Genomic DNA, 17,423 nt, shown 5'->3' with positions numbered 1-17,423 from the left:
AGTTTATATTAATTATATTGAGCTTGCATAGTGCTTATGAAGAATAAACATCTTATCTTATCTTAAGCTATGATTATTATTTGATTTTTAGAACTGAAGCTATCTCTTGTCAGATATTGTAATAGCTGTCAGATTTATCATCTACTCCAGATTTAAGTCATTTAATTGAACGTAACAGATATTTTACTACAGCTCGTCGAAACTGGAGGCTTTATTTTTTATGAGGTCAAATACGTAGTCAAAGTTTTAAAGACTGTCTACTAAATTTTTGAGGACAGACCTTTAACCCGTTGATCGGCCAGGATTCAAAAGGATAGGAATAATTTGTTAATTATAATAAAAGAAAAATGGCATAAATAAAATTTATCGCATTATTTTTCAAATGTAATTAGATCTGACTGGAAATGTCAAACTTGATGATTCAATTATCATCTCATTTTATTGATATTTCTGCCAAAATCCTCTAAGCTACATTTTAACTTTCATTCACTTTTTTGGCACAGTTTTTGGGCCATGGCTTTATGCTAAACGAGACTTTGTGGCCATTTTCTAATGGTCGATTTATCTAATATACATTTGCGTGTTTTCGGGGTCATTGCTATTGTAATTGGTTGTAAACTAACTTAAGTTTTAGACGCACACTGTTACTTAGAAATAAACATTGTAATAATTTTTATTCCAACAAGTTGAATTAAAAGAAGCCTGTTATAAAGGGTGTAAGGGTCCAGAAGTCTTGTTTTCATTATGTTTACCACTTCTTCTAGGAAGTTCACGTTGCGTTGTCCCCCACAAGAGCCAAAATACATTGCTGGCTATTTATGTGTGACTTTATTAGGAATCAAATGTAAATGATAACTGTCAATCTCGCAAAGGATTGATCAACCTCCAGCGTTGGCCTGAACTGATCGATCGATTACTGTAAATAGTTTGTCTGAATTAGTTTTATTTATACGTATTATGTAAAATCAACTTAAAGGAATTTCATAATGATAATAAAATATAAATAAATAAACAAATAATAATCGACTTGAAGCATTGATTAATTGATCGACCTCCAATATAACGATGCTATTTGGACACAGACTTGCCTTTGAATGTGTTTCAACGTATTTTGTAAGCTTTGGTCTCCTTTCAAGAGATTCCATCTGTTTCCGATTTTTTCTGTTAGGCATTGTTCTAGTCGTTCTTTGATAGATTTTTCGCAGATCTGTCGCGCTTTCTGGCAATCCAAACCTCTATGTACGATTAGATTTCACCACTTAGATTCCGAATTTTATCAGTGAGATGTGTAGAGACTCTTAAATAGCGTGTCATCTAAAGATTGGATACATATGTTCTAGGCAAGTAGTTTCTTGTCCCCCTTTTCTTATATGTAACCAGTTTTTTGTCAGTATGAGATGAGATCCTTATATTCTTCTGTTGTTTACAGTGAACCACCAATGCAAATTTCCTTTTTAAGGCATGCATGTAGAAGCAAGCCTGAGCTGTATCCAGCTGTTAAAGATTAATTTGAGCCAATTTGGAGAGAAAAACGCTATTATATAACAAAAGGGCTATAGCTTCGACTTCTTTCAGATAGTGCGCCGACTAAAAAGATAGAAAAGCGGGCATTGTGTCGCTAACACTTTTGGACAAAGTTTATCATAGAATGGCGTGTAAGTATGTACAAGATGTATGTATGTTCTCAGGACAAAGTCTTTGGACAGTTCGTTGATATTTATTTCTTTATTTTTTGCTGTCTTTCTTGTTGGCAATTAGTTTCTTTTTATTCAAAGAAACTGTGGCCATTAAAGTTGTTTGCAATGACAATTAATCTTAGAGACGTACAATTGCCAAATGAGGGCAAAGTTCTGCAGAAGAATACCATTGGTTTAAGAATTGAAATTGGAGCTATAAACTTCAAGACAATTATTCTGATATAGAGCTTTATGAGCCTGTTTTCCATGAGGTTGGGGGGGTGGGGGAACATCTTACAACTTAAAGCGCATTTTCCTTAGATGTCTTAAAGCAATAGAGATATCAACAGACAACTGCCAATAACCTTTTTCACATTACGGAAGGCAACCTTCTTCACATCACATTACGTTCTTAAATATTTGGAGTGCTGGATTAAAGAAACGATAGATTTGTCTATGATTAAAAATCATACTCGCTAGAATTCGATTTTTCATGATATGATACGATATCAAAATTAGTGAAAAAGAAAGCTGTGAAACAGTGTTATGTAGGAGAGTAGGAAACCACATTTTTGACGTATTTGCTCTAAGACTCAAGTATTTGCATTTTGTTTTATTTATGTTTATAATTACAAAGAATTGGAAAATCTTTATCATTGCAACTTGTTGTTAAAAAACAAGTTGTTAAGGCTGCAATACCCTGGGTGCCAGAGCCTCAGAGAGTCAAAGGATGGAGAACGGGGGAAGGAATTGCGAAGGAGGATGGAATAGTAAAAGGGAGAGACGTCTCTCCCCTTTCCTCTTCCATTCTCCTTCGCATTTCCTTTCCCCCGTTCTTCATCCTTTGACTCTCTGAGGCTCTGGCACCCAGGGTAAGGCTGCAACTGCAAAGGTAAAAAAGTTTACATTTTTAATGAATTAAATGGGTAGATATAGAAAACTGATGAATTCTATAGGATAAGATTATTACAAGGTGGCTTGCGAAGAGTGCAAGTTTAGAGTTCCAAGGTGCAATGTTGGCTCAGTTGTTAGGGTCGTGGACTACAGGTCATGGGGTGCCAGTTTGAGGGGAATCATCAGCTTTCTACAATTCCAGGCGCAGGAATCACACAGGCACGAAGCCAGCACTGAAAAGATGGGCGGACAACAAGGGCGAAGCTAAAAGCTTTTTTCGGAGGGAGTGGTACGGTACTATTTCTTCTGACAAAAAGAGCGAATCACACTTTTTTGGGTTGGCCATAAGTTAAGTAATTTCAATATCCAGAATCTAAAATTTCAATTTGAAGTACTTTAGTGCTTTCTTTGGAAGTCAAACTGCTACAGAAATCTTAATTCGTTACAACTGTTACACAAAATTGTGATACTACAGGGTGAGAAAAAATTATGTGCCGACTGACAACATTGGTAGATTCATTTCGATACATTTACCTTTTAAGTTCGTTCTGGGGATAAAAGTAAAAAGAAAGTTCAACTTTCCTATACTGCAACGTACAGTAACCTATCAACAGTAAAGCCTTGAATTCATTGTGATTTTTTACAAGTACCAACACAATTGCATATATAAATATAACAGTATTCTTTATCTTTGGAAGCCTTATTTTTTAAAAGAATTATACGCATAAATTTGTATTAATTCTAATAAGATCAATAAACACATACGGAACGATGCCACATATACAACGCTACAACGAACTGAAACACTAGTCCAGCAGAATGGTGTAAAATAATGGTAGAATTTTAGGTTTTCAGGTAAAAGCATATAATTTGACATAAATTCCGCTGTATATAAATGTTCTTTTTACAATTCAAATAAAGTAAATGTTTATTTCACACAATTAAGGGCGAATTTGAAAGTAGAGGTGGGGCAAGGCTAACGAAAGTGGAGGGATTGTAAAGATCTTGATAGGTAGCACAAAAAAGGTACTAGATTACAAAGGAGCTTCATTTTTCTATCCTTCATTTTCCAGGTTTGTGCTAAAAGCACAACATCAACTTCGGTGCGAAGCGCATCATAACATTTAATCGATGCTAATAATGCCAAAGTTGTTTACTTCTTTCATAAGTTGACCCTTCAAGTTCCTCATGGCACATTACTCCAAAGGTCCAACCGGATAACGAAAGCTAGAATCTTCCTATGAGAACATCGAGTAAGCCCGGACAGAAAATTTTTCTTTCGCTTATCTTTGAAGCTTTACAAAACTTCCATCTTGGTATTTGGTTCTACTTCTCCCGTTTTCAATCTAGCTTTTGCTTGGTTTGTTTATTCGTTTATAATCATAATCTTATTTTAATTCATTATTTTCTTGCATCAAATAGAAACTAATCTAAATTGAATATTTCGCTAATAACTATCTATAACTACATATTTCGGTTAGGAACATTATTGTGTCTTATTGATAGTGAAAATTCGAAATAACTGTAAATGTTTTGATAAATTGCAAGGCCATGTGCTCTGTTCATGGCGCAGCCTAACACGTGGGCAATTAAGAAAGTGGCATTCATAGTTTCCATTCAATTCAATACAATTCAACTGAGTGAGATCCACTTACATCCGGGACCTCGCGAAGCCGTAAAAGCACGTCGATAGAACAAAGCTACACAAGGCAAGGACAGGGAGAGAACAAGGGAATCGAGGATCCCAATCGTCTCGCATTCACTGCCGCCATATCGATTCTTGATCGTAGTATTAACACCTTCGATGGTACGCCGATTGATGCTTTGGTTGAGAAAGAAATCAGGCCCTGACCATCACAGCAACTTGCCATTTAATTAGAGCACCGCGTGCCCGAGAGGAGGTTAGAAAATCCGAGAGGGTAAGAGTTTGATAAAGGAACTCCTAATCGGGGCTCTCCCCTTTAATGAGGAAGTTATTAGATCTATCCGTTCTTCGTTTCAGCTGTTTGTTTTGTGATTTTGTTTTTATAAGAGTCTTCCATAGATCAGATAAGTTGGTATTTAGATCATAAAATTATCCACTGTCAAGACACCGCAACGATACGTATACCCTGACGGAAATACGAGGGGGTCAGTACTATCTGCACCTGATTGCACACTGGGGTAAGACACACTTTCAAACAGTAAATGTAACTTACTTTTATGTTCTTACTAAGATCGAAGTGGCAGGTTCTGCATGACATGTCGTCCACTTATTGGAAGAGATTCGTAGAAACTTTTGGCGCTCAAAATTGATGGTCCTCGGTGTTTGGGAATTCTAAATAGTTTCTTTGTTCGGGAAATAATAGACGATTAGAAGGTATCTGCTGTGATAACGACAAAACGGAAATTGCCTGGATGAGCATTTGACACAAGGATGTGTTTTTTGGAAATTATTGTTACAAGAAGAGATAAATTTTTTTTAGATAAAGTCACATTTCAGAGACGATATGATCTTGATGGGTTTCACAAGGAATGCTTCCAAAGTTACCACTAGCCGAAAAAGCACTATCAAAGTAGTGTTAAACAAGTATTGTCGGCATGCAAGCTACCATTTTAATTTGATGGTGGGGGTTTTATTATAGGCTTCATCATTGGCAAGTTCTAGAGATGCATAGCAACAAGATCTTTTCTATTTTAGACACTGAAAGATCTGCAATTATTGTCAATTGATTGTTTCATTTATGGCATATGCAAACCTACAGAGCAGATACAGTTTCTTCAATAGGTTTCTACACACAAAACCTTCTCATTGTAAGTTTTTGTTGAAGGTCTAGGGAAATCCAAGGGAACCATTTTGATGAAAAGGCACACAGACCCACATTGCACACAAATCCAGCCAGTTTGCTCACACACACGTACCTTGAGATGTACCAAATCTCCTTAATCTACCATGCTCTGTAGATATGGCCCAATGAGATCACTAAAAGCAGAAATACAGATATCTTTATATTTGAGATAACCAAGACCAATATGAAAATCGAGCAAAACTCCATGAAGTGTGTTTCTACATAGAATGGTTAATGTTCTATTTGTCTGCCCCTTGTCAATTACTTAGGTTGTGTTCTTAATGTTCCCATTGGCTTTTTATGATTTGAAAGAACGCGTGATAATAGCAAAAACATTCTACATCATGGATGGTGATGTGAGTTTTCCAAGTGAATTTTACTTAAGTTTGGAAAATGTTGGCTCAGACTAGGGTGCATTAGGAGAAACAATGACATGTTTTTATCTGCAAAATAATTTCAGAAGCCAGAAAATGAGACGAGAAAAGGACTCCTGTCTATAAACAGTCTTTCATTTATTTGAGGTCTATTGATTTTTAACCTATGTGATAGATTCATTTATCAGAATAATTGAATTACTTTAAGAAATACCAGGCTGATATTTATTGCCTTTCTGATGATTGGATATCTGATTGTGAGGCAATGAAATGTCATCTGTCATGTAATCCATTGCTTATAAAACAGGGTTAATTGGCTTAGGTATGTATTGGTCTTATGTTGTAACTGTCCTGAAGAACTGTCTTTCAATAAGTAAGAAGTCATGCAAATGTGCAAATGAGCTTGACATAAAAAACCTGCAGGACTTGCACAGTTGCAAGCTTTTAATTTTTCAAGGCCTGCCACAAGATTTGGAAAAAAAGTGCTTAGTAATGTTATTATTTTGTTGATATAAATAGAAAAGAATGAAATATTTAATTAATTGGCAAATGCAGTCTCAACAACAGACCAGTAAATACACCAAGAAGTTCCTATAAGTAGAGAAGCTTCACTGCTAAAGCCACATTTTTCATTTGCAATCTTTTTAGTTCAAAACTCAATTCAATAATGTTTATGTTATACCAATAAACTAGTTTTCGTTTAAATAATCCTTTAAGAATAATCCTAATACCACGATGTTTATTGACCCACCCAGTCAATTTTCTAGCAGTATTTTGGAAATAATCCAATTTTTACATCCTGAGCCCTTTTATGATAGTAATAAACATCAAATTTTGAAAGAAACCCTCTTTAATGAAAACAAGTTAAATCAACTCAATGCAGAATTGTTTAAAATGCTGAATTTTTGTCTTGATGTTGTAAAATTTGGATGAAAAATCAAGTTGCTGTCTTGAAGGTTTTGCCGGTACACAGCAAAACCTAGGTAAAAATATTTCCTAGAGATGTTTGGTAAACTAATTCTTGTTTAGAAATATTTTGTTAATTTTTCTAAAACATAGTTTGCCGTAATGAAAATGCACAGCCATTTTGATATAGAGATGGTAATGAAAGCTGTAAGAATCTGAAGACACTGAAGTCTAGGGTTGCATAATTTGATTCATTGCATAATTTTAACCTCTTTCAGACCCTTTTTGATGAGGGGTCTTTGCAGCTTGCAGTTGCTTCAGGTTTCTTAGAATTTTCAAAAGTGACCAAGTGTCCATCTTGCTTCCTAAAACCAGCTTTAAGAATTGTTAAGAACACTTGCAGTGATGTTTCCTTCTTAAATGATGGCATGGTATTTGTTGTTGCGTTTCTCTGTCTCTTGTCTATCAGTTTTCAATCAGATTCCTAGTTCAACTGATGGCTCGATATCATCACAACAAGCGAAAACTTAGACTAACAGTGTTTTGGCATTTTTGGAACAATTCTAGCTGTAATCATGCTTGGCTGATTGTTTTTTAACCTGGTTCATACCAACACCAGTTTCATTTTTGCTTCTTTTTCCCCTCCAAAGCATTTTTAATCTTCCCTTCACAGTAAGACTGTCAATCAATATTTGGGCATTAAAGCTCGCTCTGATTCCAAAGGCGCTGACAAACTCGAATATCTAGCAATGCTTTGGCTGAAAAAATCACGTTGGTCCTAGAAGTTCGGGAAGTTCATTCGGAAGCAAATTAAGTTCTTTGGACTTCGCAAAGAAGTTACGACAGTGCTTCGATAGAACACCCTAACCCTAACTCTAACCCCAACTGTTCGATAGAAGCCCTGTCTTTGTAACTTCTTTGCAAAGCCCGAGGAACTCCCTTTGCTTCCGAGGGAACTCCTTTTGCTTCCGAGGGAACTCCTTTTGCCCCCAAGGGAACTCCCCTTTCTCGAAATTCATGTGATTTTCAGCCAAAGCACTACGGATAATGAAATTATTTTGATAAGAAACATTTCAAGTATCGTGTGCTTGTGAGACTTAACACAGACATGAGTTAAGGAAAGACTGATCCTTAAACGGACCAACTGTCCCGCAATCTTCTGCTTCCTCCGCGGTTCTTTTTGCAAATATTCTTTCTAAAAAATCATTTGCCAGATGCCCTGCCTATTTCACATTTGAAATACATCTTTTTTATTTTTTGATATTCCTAAATTCCCCTTTCTCATTACATTATCTATGGACCCCTTTTCCAAAAACAGGTACTGCGATTAATGTCAAATTAGCGCCTCTTTCTTGAATATAAATGAAGCAAGAAGTGTGAACGGTCAAGGTAAATGTAGAAAACGAAACTTCATGAGTAATTTAGTCCAAAAATACACGGTAAAATTCCTCACGAATTCGGAAATTCAATTTTTAGATGGAGGGACAAAATATCCGAATTCAAGCGAATTTGCCGACAGATGACAAATGTTACGACAAAACCACTGAGAACTGTGTTTTAACTGACAACCCGCCCCCCCCAAAAAAACCCTGCAATTATCGCCCCTGGTATCGACAGAGGGGTCGATTGAAGATTTGCGGTAAATTTGATATTTTGGATGTTAACTCCATCCAATCGTAACATATTGTAGCAAAGGTTTGAATAGTCTTTTGATAAAATATAAGTGCAGAATTTTGTTTGAGTTTGTTTTTACTTGAGATCCTCTTGATTTGTGCGATCTGATTGAGCTCATTTTGTTTAGAGTGGAACCCATTTTAGTTGGTTCGAATTAATTGATGGTGATGAGTGAGTAGTTATGTATCATTTTAGGTTGTTTGTGTTTTGAAAGAGATTTTTCTTATTGTTGATAACAGTGGTTCCATTGTGATTTGTTGCTATTGGTAACTGGACGTTGTAAGGAAGATTTGAAAAGGTTGCGTTGGCAACTAGCTATCGTGAATTTATGTAGATGGGAACGAGGCAGCTTTTTGAGCAGGTCTCCGAACAGGCTCGACCTTGCCTGAAACAGTTTTTATAGAAATGGTGGGATGATTTCGTCTTGACAGGCCACTCTCCAAAGTTGTTTTTCAGACAGTTAGGTTGCATTGTTAATGATTTATGCAATCAGCTATTCTGGTGCTCAAAACACCACATCTGCTCTTGAATCTCCATTGAAGGTTTTAATTGCTTCACAGTTCATCCTACATGTTTTTCTTTTCTCTTCATCAACTCAGTAACATTCAGGAACAGTAAATAAATTTGAATTCAGGAAACACCTGGCAGCCTTGATATTTATTCTAAGTCCTGTAATTTGTATTTTCAGGTTAGTGCCATGAGAATTTCCTCAAAGCAACGACAACAAAAAACGAAAAGCCATGGCCCTGCAGAACGCGCCACACGAAGCTCATCTACCCCGAGAAGTCTGCGACGATCTGATCTAAGTGTGAGGAGAACAGAAACGAAAAAATTAAAACGGGATATTGCCGATTTCAAAAGACAATCAAAGGGGCTCAAGAGAAACACTAAATTCTCCGTGGCCGGGCGACGTATGCGGGACGACGCGATTAGAAGTAAAGATACTATGCTGTCAGATGATATTGGCGGACAAGACTTGTCCTACAACGAAGATCGTTTGCCCGAGGACAGGATAAGCGAATCGGGAAAATTAAGGTATTCCGGGGAAAATGGATTTACGGAAAGGCTGCTGGACCAGAAAGAGGCCGAAGTCGCCTCATCGTGCGACGTAGGCGCGAAAAACCTGTCCTCACATAGGCATGAGGGAGACACGGGGAAAGCAAGCCGTGACGTCAGTTTATTGTCTGATTCGGAGGGGGAGTGCACTTTAGAAAATCAAGACTACTGTGGCTTTGAAAAACTTGCGGCTACTGTGGCTTTAGAAAACGATTTGGCAAAAGGCAAACGAAAGAGAAAACGAAAACGCTTTGTTCCAAAAAAGAAACCGAAATTGGCAATTGGTTTCCAAGGTCAATTATTGGAAAATGTAGTGCAGCACAATGCGGAAGGAGATTTGCAGAATTTAAGTATGCTTGGTAAGTATGCTAAATCGAAGCGAAATCGAGACCAAGGAGATCGAGCTGGTATGTCAATTGTTAAGGAGCTACAGACATCCACCGGGTTTGTGGATAAAGTGGATTTAGGCATACCACCCGAGGAAATGGTGCCGATGAAACGTACACCAAGGATGGCAAGTCTTAATGCTATTGCAAAAGTTAATGCTGTTCTTGAGTCGTACAGCCCGATGGCAGGTAAAACACTGAACCAAATTAGAGAAAAAGCCCAAACAAGGAAAGCGGATTACGGCACAAGGCCAAAAGAAGACAAAAGGCGAAAGAGAAGCACTTCTAGTGTGACCCAAACTGATGACATTCTGTTCTTCTCCTCAATGAAAGGAGATAATAATGAATGGATGTTGTCCGGTCCTAGTGACGTATTCAAACAATCTGCAGTATTTTACGATAATCAGCCTATTAGTGACAGTAGAGTTTCGTCAACAAGTAATTGGACTTCTGAAGACGAGAGCACAATGACCAAGGACAAAGCAGTGCAAACTATGGTCAATCACAAAGCCGTCCAAACAGATATTTTGTTACTTGAAGATGTTACGATTGCTAATAGTCCTTCGAGTTGCACTTGTGGTTACTTGGAAAATATTTCTTTCAGGGAAAACGGGGTTTCAAACCAGGGCACAATTATGCAAGAAGGCTGGAAAGGTTCGGATACCCCAGTGACTGTCTATCGTACTCCACCAACTATCTCAACAAATACTTTGAATGTTCCTCTTTGCAGCTCCATAAGTACAAAAACAACAACACACACTATTGCAATCCCATTTACAAAAACGCATTTACTGGCACACACAGACATGTGTGAATTTCAGGCTTTTGCAAACCAGCCCATAAACCCTCCTAGTAGCAAAAGAATGGCTAGTCTGAACGCTATTGCGATGATGAATGCCATGAAAGTTCTAGACAGACCTTTGTTTAATTATTCTGCTGGCCAGGCCTCAAGGACGCATGACATAGCAAAGTTTGAAAAACACAATTCCAGCGGTATAAGAGTTCCAAAGATTAGTTTCCAGGCCACCTCCACGTCTCGTTTCAGTGTCGGCAGCAAGGGTAAAGTTATGAACCCTATTAAAGCTGCTCAAATGAAAAGCTTAACAAATCAACTTGAAAATATTATTGAAGGAAAGAGGCAAGCCATGCGGCAAGGCAACAAGGTACCTACTCGTTTTTCCTATTTACAGATAAAAGTAATTGGCATTGATTTATATAGATATGCAGGTAATTTTATATGATTATATTATCGTGAATTATTCTAAATAAAATCTCTGACCTTGATCTGAGTAATATTTAGATTCATTTAAAGGCTATTTTTGTGATTAGCCCGTTGGCAGAGATCCGGTCCGAAAAATCCCCTTCAAAAATCTTTTAAGGTTTAAGCGGAAAACATTATTATGAAAGCAGAAAAGTCGCAGCTATTCAGCCATCAAATTTTCCAGCTGCTCAGTTGGTCTTAAAGATATAAAACCTTATTATTCCATATGATTTTGATAATCTTTTTGTGAGGCGTGGCGTGGGCGAAGTGCATTTGCAAGTCCAGCCCTCTCTGTTAGAAGCGGTTGTTTACGCCCAACACATGAGATTGCAAGGCTTTTCATTCAGTTGCGATTTTCAACTGCATTTCTTATCAAGCAATTTTAGCTCATCCAAAAAAATTTAAAAGTCTGATCAAAAATCAAGATTGTATCAACCAATTCAGTTCTTGTAGCCTTGCTTGAAAATGTATGTCATTCAAATTTATGGATATATTTTTCTGTTTTATTAATTTTTATTATTGTCTTGAAAGGTTTTCTAACCTTTGTTTAAAGATTACTCCGTTAGTAAGAAGCGCACTTTTTACCCTTATAAATTACTTAAAAATGGCACTTTAAGATTGAAACAAAATATTACAGTGGGTGGTAATAATTCTCTGTCGCCTCTGTAGCTGATTTTGAAATAAAGTTTTTTAGTACTTTTATAGATTAAATCCACTGCATGTTGTAATAATCTGTTCTGTTGTTTTTTGTCAACGTTATAAATAAGCAAACGAGAAAGTAACGTACAATTTAACAGAATACAAATAATATTTTGTATCTCTGCTTTGTTGCATAATGCAACCCCTTGGCATTACTTTTCTATTCTAGTCGCTTTTTTTAGAACTAACTGATATATGTACAATAATCGAATGATTTGTTGCATTTATCACTATTCAATTTTTGAAACTCTTGGGCGAATTGCAATCCTAATTATTGTTTCCTAATCACGTAATGATTCACGTAATCAGATTCTTTTCTGAGGTTAATCAAATTCAATGTGATTCTCAACTCTTCGTCTCTACTTTATGAATTATTTTGGGTCTCAAAATATTTTGTTGTTTTTAGATAATTAATGGTTGGGTGTTCGAAGGTGAGCCCGTGGAAAAGCCTGTTGCGTTTGTGAGTATCCATTATGTTAGTTTCAATTGTAGTTAAACCTTCTGCCAAGGAATTTTAGTTAGGCCAGTTTTCTGTAGCACGGTTTCTCTCATTTTACATTGTTTAAGAAGAATGGCTTGAAATTTAAGTTAACATAACCGAAAACTGGGTCAACAACATTTTACTTATGTCGAAACTTAGATGTTTTTCTTTTCATGGGTTATCCCTCTTTTTGGCCTAGGCCACTTGTCAATACACATCGTCAAAAATCAACTTCCGTCAATGCCAACTTCCGTAATCACCTTCCAGTTTTCTGGTTTAAGTTAAACGAATCTGGAAATTTGCTTTTGTAAAAGCTGTTTTTTGAATGAGTTGTCAAAGGAGGCAAAATGCATTTCTTGATCCTTTTCCATTAATATCCTAAGACGAACTACAAAGATGTTTAACAGAGTTCGGTGATTCCTATTTCATATTCCTAGTTTCAATGGCATTTACCATGTTAACAAATGAGTTCCGTTTTCAACCGTTTCAAACTGCAAAAAACTTGCATGATTTAAGAACGGAATCATGTATTTGCGCTTGTCCAACGAAGCCAAAGTAATACGGAACCGTGCCCAATTTGGAACGCCCAACTAGTATGGAACCATGATTTCACGTGAAAACGCATTGTCGCGTGTTCAAGCACGGAACCATTCTCTTTATCCTACTGCAAACGCTGTCCTCGTGTGAAACTTGAAAAAGAAACTTTTTCTGCTGGTTAGAGAGTTATAGATCTGCAGGTTGGAGAGTTAAACTCACAGCAATTTCTGCTTCACTACAGAACAACAAATATATTTGCATCTAATAAATACACCAGCTGCTTTTTAATGTAATGCTAATTAATAACCAATAGCCCGACACCATCATCATTTTAATGACAATATGATGCATACATCACTGAAGGTGTTTTCCCCAGATTACTAAAAAAAATTTCTTTGATTTTCTTCAGGAGGATCGCATTGTTATTCGGAGGTACTATCCTTGTATGCGACGCAATGAAGAGGTTATAAACGTGCGCGATGCAGTTCTTCTGAAATCAGGGCCAAGGAAAAAGGACCTGCCATTTGTTGCAAGGGTTGCTGCTATATGGGAACAAGATGAAGGTTTGTGCGTTTGTCCTAGACTCCCGAAAATCATCTTAGGTCTCTACTGTATGCACGCAGTGACTACACATCATCGTATGAATAACACTCAATCTAAACAAACTACCGTCCATGTTCATTTTGAAAGGCTCTGAGCACTTAAATTCTTCAAAATTAATTCTAAATAGTCTAAACTATGACCTAAGAATGGCAACCCTCTTGAGATACCAACGACCAGAACTACCAATTATGGGTTCAAATTGCTAAGCGTGCAGGAGGCTCTGAATTTGAAATTCCGTTGCTTCTAAAATAAAACACCCAAGACCTCAAAGGCTTCAAAAATTTGAATATAGTTCAAATGAACAATACGACATTTCTTGCAAGTATATCTTGTCTGCTCATTCTGCAGCAACTGACATTCTTATGCAGTCTCTAATGTGTTTTAATGTTGGTCTTAGTTAGTGTGATCACGATTGTCAGAACAGTAATCAAATAATAATACTTACTGTTTTGTACAATGTTTTGTAAAGTGGACTTTTCCCTCAATATCGATTATAGAAATACCTCTAACTAAATACATATTTTTGTGATGTTTTGGCTGACGATTCATCTGGGGGTAGCAATGTCCTGCTAACACCTTCAAAGGTCAGATTCTCCTGCGCGATTTCAGCCAAGTCTGTCAGCTCAGTGCTTTCTGAAACCGCGACCATCATCAATATTATTATATTCTAGCTGACGTTGGACTTGCTACAAGTCTCTCTTTTTAAAGAAAGGGAAAAAAGAGAAAATGGGAGGTGGGAGGGAACGAGAGTCTCTCCTTCCCTTCCATTTTTCCCTTTTCCCTTTCTTTAAAGAGAGAGACTTGTAGCAAGTCCAAGCTGACGTGTTCTTTCATACCATGTTATGCAAGCTTAATGTCCTTCTGCATTCAACGTTGCTGAACATCATGCATCGTTTTCTCAATCAACCACGATACCAATCATAAGTGATGACATTATTTGATAAGGACATTGAATTAGCCTGCAATTTTCAGGGCCTAGTTACTGGAGGACTTTAATTTCAAGATGATAGTTTGATGATTTCAAACCATTTATTTTGCTCCTCAATTTGTTGCAATTTGCTTGAGATTTCGAAATTAATAGATTTTTTCAACTGTTTTTTCGACTTTCTCGGCCTGTTCTTTTTAAGCAGTTGTTTTTTTGTAGCTTCAGTCATATCACAAAATCTGTTTTTCATCTCAGCAGAATATTCGTTTCTTTAGGTGACTTAGCTGGTGATATGATGATATCTGTTTTTTGGTACTATCGCCCAGAACAAACTGAAGTCGGCAAGTTACAAGGTTATCATGGAGAGGTATTTAGCTCTTCGCTGTATTAATTATTTTATTTTTTGGTAATAAAGTCACAGCTTATCAATATTTTGCAAATTCGTAAATCAAATGGCATGCAACGAGTTCCAAAACAATCTACTTCTTCTAACCTGTTGTCTGCTAGAAGAGCCAAGAACTATTTGCTGTGCTGTGTAACGAAACATTATATCCATATCATGTCATTTATCTCTAACCGAATGTAAGGCAAATTAATGCAAACACCATTCTGGAGGAAACTCAGTACAATTTTATTGTGAATCTTCAACGAATTATTAAGGTTAAAATGGAATCAGTTAATCACTACATCATCATTACCATAGTTGTTTAAAGAATACTTAAATCAGGCTACGCTATTTAAGTCGACGTGTTCTAAAATTGGAGTTATTCCCCTCCTTCTATCGTTTAGCTTCACGCTCGACTGACACCTTTTCGTTTTACTCTATGTCAGAGTGATTAACCAGGCTCTTATCCATTTATGAAATCCAAACTCAGCAAGATCTGGAAGAAAGGCTTAATTGTTTGGTCCAAAGTTAAAGTGGACATTGGTAAAAGAGGCAATCTGTACAGTGTTAAAGTTTGGACACTTTTGAAATTTTCACGACGAGCTTTACTTATCCCAATTTTGAATATACGGATTTTTGGTGTTGTAGACTTCTTCTAGAAGGACTTCATTGTTTTTTATTGTTTTAAGGTAAACTTCCACCCACTTTTTTGAGTACGACTAAGTATTGGTACTTGATTTTATCTGTTTGATGTGCGAAGAAAAAGCTTTCTCTGCGCAGGAAAATTAATTCTTCCCGTAGCTTTACCTATGACGTAGTATAGCTATTTTCCTAAAGTCGTGTCAGCCCCCGTAATTAGCACGAAGCTCCATTATATTTCTCTCTGTTATAACTGTAGAGTCTTGCATTGTTTAATTGTTTTGTTTTTATTCATTCTTATCAGTTGGAAGTCCTTGCATCTCGCCATCGTGATGATAATAGTGCTGCTTGTGTTGTTGACAAATGCTATGTACTCAGCTACCCTCAGTACTGCAGGTAGGCCTATTTTGTTTTCGTCTCTCACCTCGTCACTTTTGTGTAACCTATTACCTATGGGACTAGAATTCCCATTCAGGGGTTCACTTCATTAAGCTGCCATACAACTTGGAAATTATTTTGCTCCTAAACGAATCTTGTTGAGAATGCACGCTTTGCTATGATTGGAGGAGCAACCCCAATGAGCATTTTATGCTGGCCTTTTAATGTTCATTTTGACAGACGATGGTTACGATATTTCAATAATTGCTACAGTTAAACGCAGTTGGTTTCATTCACCTGATAGTCTTTGTCAAACCCATCACGTTATTGATAGAGAACTCATTTCTCTGCTGTTGTTAATTTGAAGAATATTTTGCATGAAATCAGATTGTTGTGATTTTTTTTACTTTCATGCCAACTTTTTCCACAGATTTCGAGCCAAGAATAAGCTATACAGGGAATCAAGAAGTGCACCCTTATCTCCGGTGCCTCCTACCGAGTCAACTCGTCCTGGAATTACACCCCTTGCAAATACAGACCCAAACTTAGTTTTCTTTTGCCGTCACGCGTACGACTCTCGAACTGGAAAGATTCTCAAGAATCCATTCTATTGAGGACGCACATCACTTCTTCCAACGTGTATGTCGTATTTCTGAAATCGACATCGCAATCCTCCTTCTGCTGGCCATGGAGCGAGTTGCTATTGCCAAAAAATTTTATTAAGGCATTCGAGTTGTCTGTATTCTGATGCCTGTAGTATGATCATGCTTGCGTCAACTGCTATTCAAATACGAGTAATCATTGCATTTACGTTAGCCACCAAAACACCATAGTGGTTTTTTGAAATGATTGCTTCAGCGGGTTTGATGTCATACAATAATTTATAGTAACATGATAACAAAAAACGTAAGCGCAATGAATTCAAGTATAATCTCTCAGGAGAATAATATCAACTGCAGATTAAAAGGAGCATTCCCCCCTGCATTAAATCCGGCAGGTTTGATGGTGTCCTGGTCCAAAGGGCCAATCATTAGAAGGTATGTGAAGGCTTTGGGGGTAACGAATTGCCTTTTCCGTCTCCAAATTCCTATGAACCTGTGTCCTGTTTTCAAATAAGGGTAAATAATCAACTTTGTAGCAAATGTTCCACTCATTCCCACCATTAAGCATTCGCCACGAGTTTCCAATCTCAAATAACGCTGCTTCATTATAATTTATCATTTTTGACGTACTTAACGATTTAGATTTGAATCATCAGTGAACCAATCCTTAACTTGATAAGAAATTTTAGTTATCTTATTTCTCTCTGTAATTGATTAAATTATCGTCTAGGTAAGATTTCCTATTTGTAGACTCGTGTATGCTTTCATATAGGTTGGGTTTCATGTGTAGTGGGTATCTGTGATTAGCTTCATGTGTAGTGGGAAATGCTGTTATGCGCATAATTGTAATGTGTATCCATTATAGGATTATAAAGATTCTCTGTAGAGTAGATGGGTAGTATTTACATTAGTCTATTTGCATTACTAGCAAAATGATAGTGTAGAGCAGAATAGGTGTGAATATTTGTAGGCGAGTAAAATTGTCACTAGGGTTTCTTTAAGGTGATTTAAAGACGTTGTCACTTTTTCTGCGTCATTAAAAATACCCAGCTTCCGCTAAGAATACTTTGTGTCTGTGTCACTTGGTTCTTTTTAACTGTCACTTACCTCGGCTGGTGC

The 17,423-nt window shown here is 36.8% G+C and overlaps 1 protein-coding gene across 3 annotated transcripts; it reads left to right on the top strand.

The window, feature by feature from the left end:
• Positions 1 to 1,568: 1,568 nt before the first annotated feature.
• LOC135681717 (uncharacterized) lies at positions 1,569 to 17,367 on the top strand. Of its 3 annotated transcripts, none has more exons than XM_065196309.2 (7): positions 1,569 to 1,655; positions 9,041 to 10,957; positions 12,161 to 12,214; positions 13,182 to 13,335; positions 14,576 to 14,667; positions 15,629 to 15,720; positions 16,133 to 17,367. In XM_065196309.2, the coding sequence occupies exons 2-7, from the start codon at positions 9,050 to 9,052 to the stop codon at positions 16,314 to 16,316; spliced, it is 2,484 nt and encodes an 827-aa protein (XP_065052381.2). In that variant the 5' UTR covers positions 1,569 to 1,655; positions 9,041 to 9,049; the 3' UTR covers positions 16,317 to 17,367. The 3 variants fall into 3 exon arrangements, with proteins under 3 accessions (XP_065052381.2, XP_065052379.2, XP_065052380.2); XM_065196307.2 differs by lacking the exon at positions 1,569 to 1,655 and adding an exon at positions 4,222 to 4,489; XM_065196308.2 differs by lacking the exon at positions 1,569 to 1,655 and adding an exon at positions 4,496 to 4,733.
• Positions 17,368 to 17,423: the final 56 nt, after the last annotated feature.

The sequence above is a fragment of the Rhopilema esculentum genome, chromosome 12 (genome assembly GCF_057945365.1).
Source record: "Rhopilema esculentum isolate cy_ngs chromosome 12, ASM5794536v1, whole genome shotgun sequence".
NCBI classification, from domain to species: Eukaryota; Metazoa; Cnidaria; class Scyphozoa; order Rhizostomeae; family Rhizostomatidae; genus Rhopilema; species Rhopilema esculentum.
This window is presented reverse-complemented; position numbering and strand designations above follow the sequence as displayed.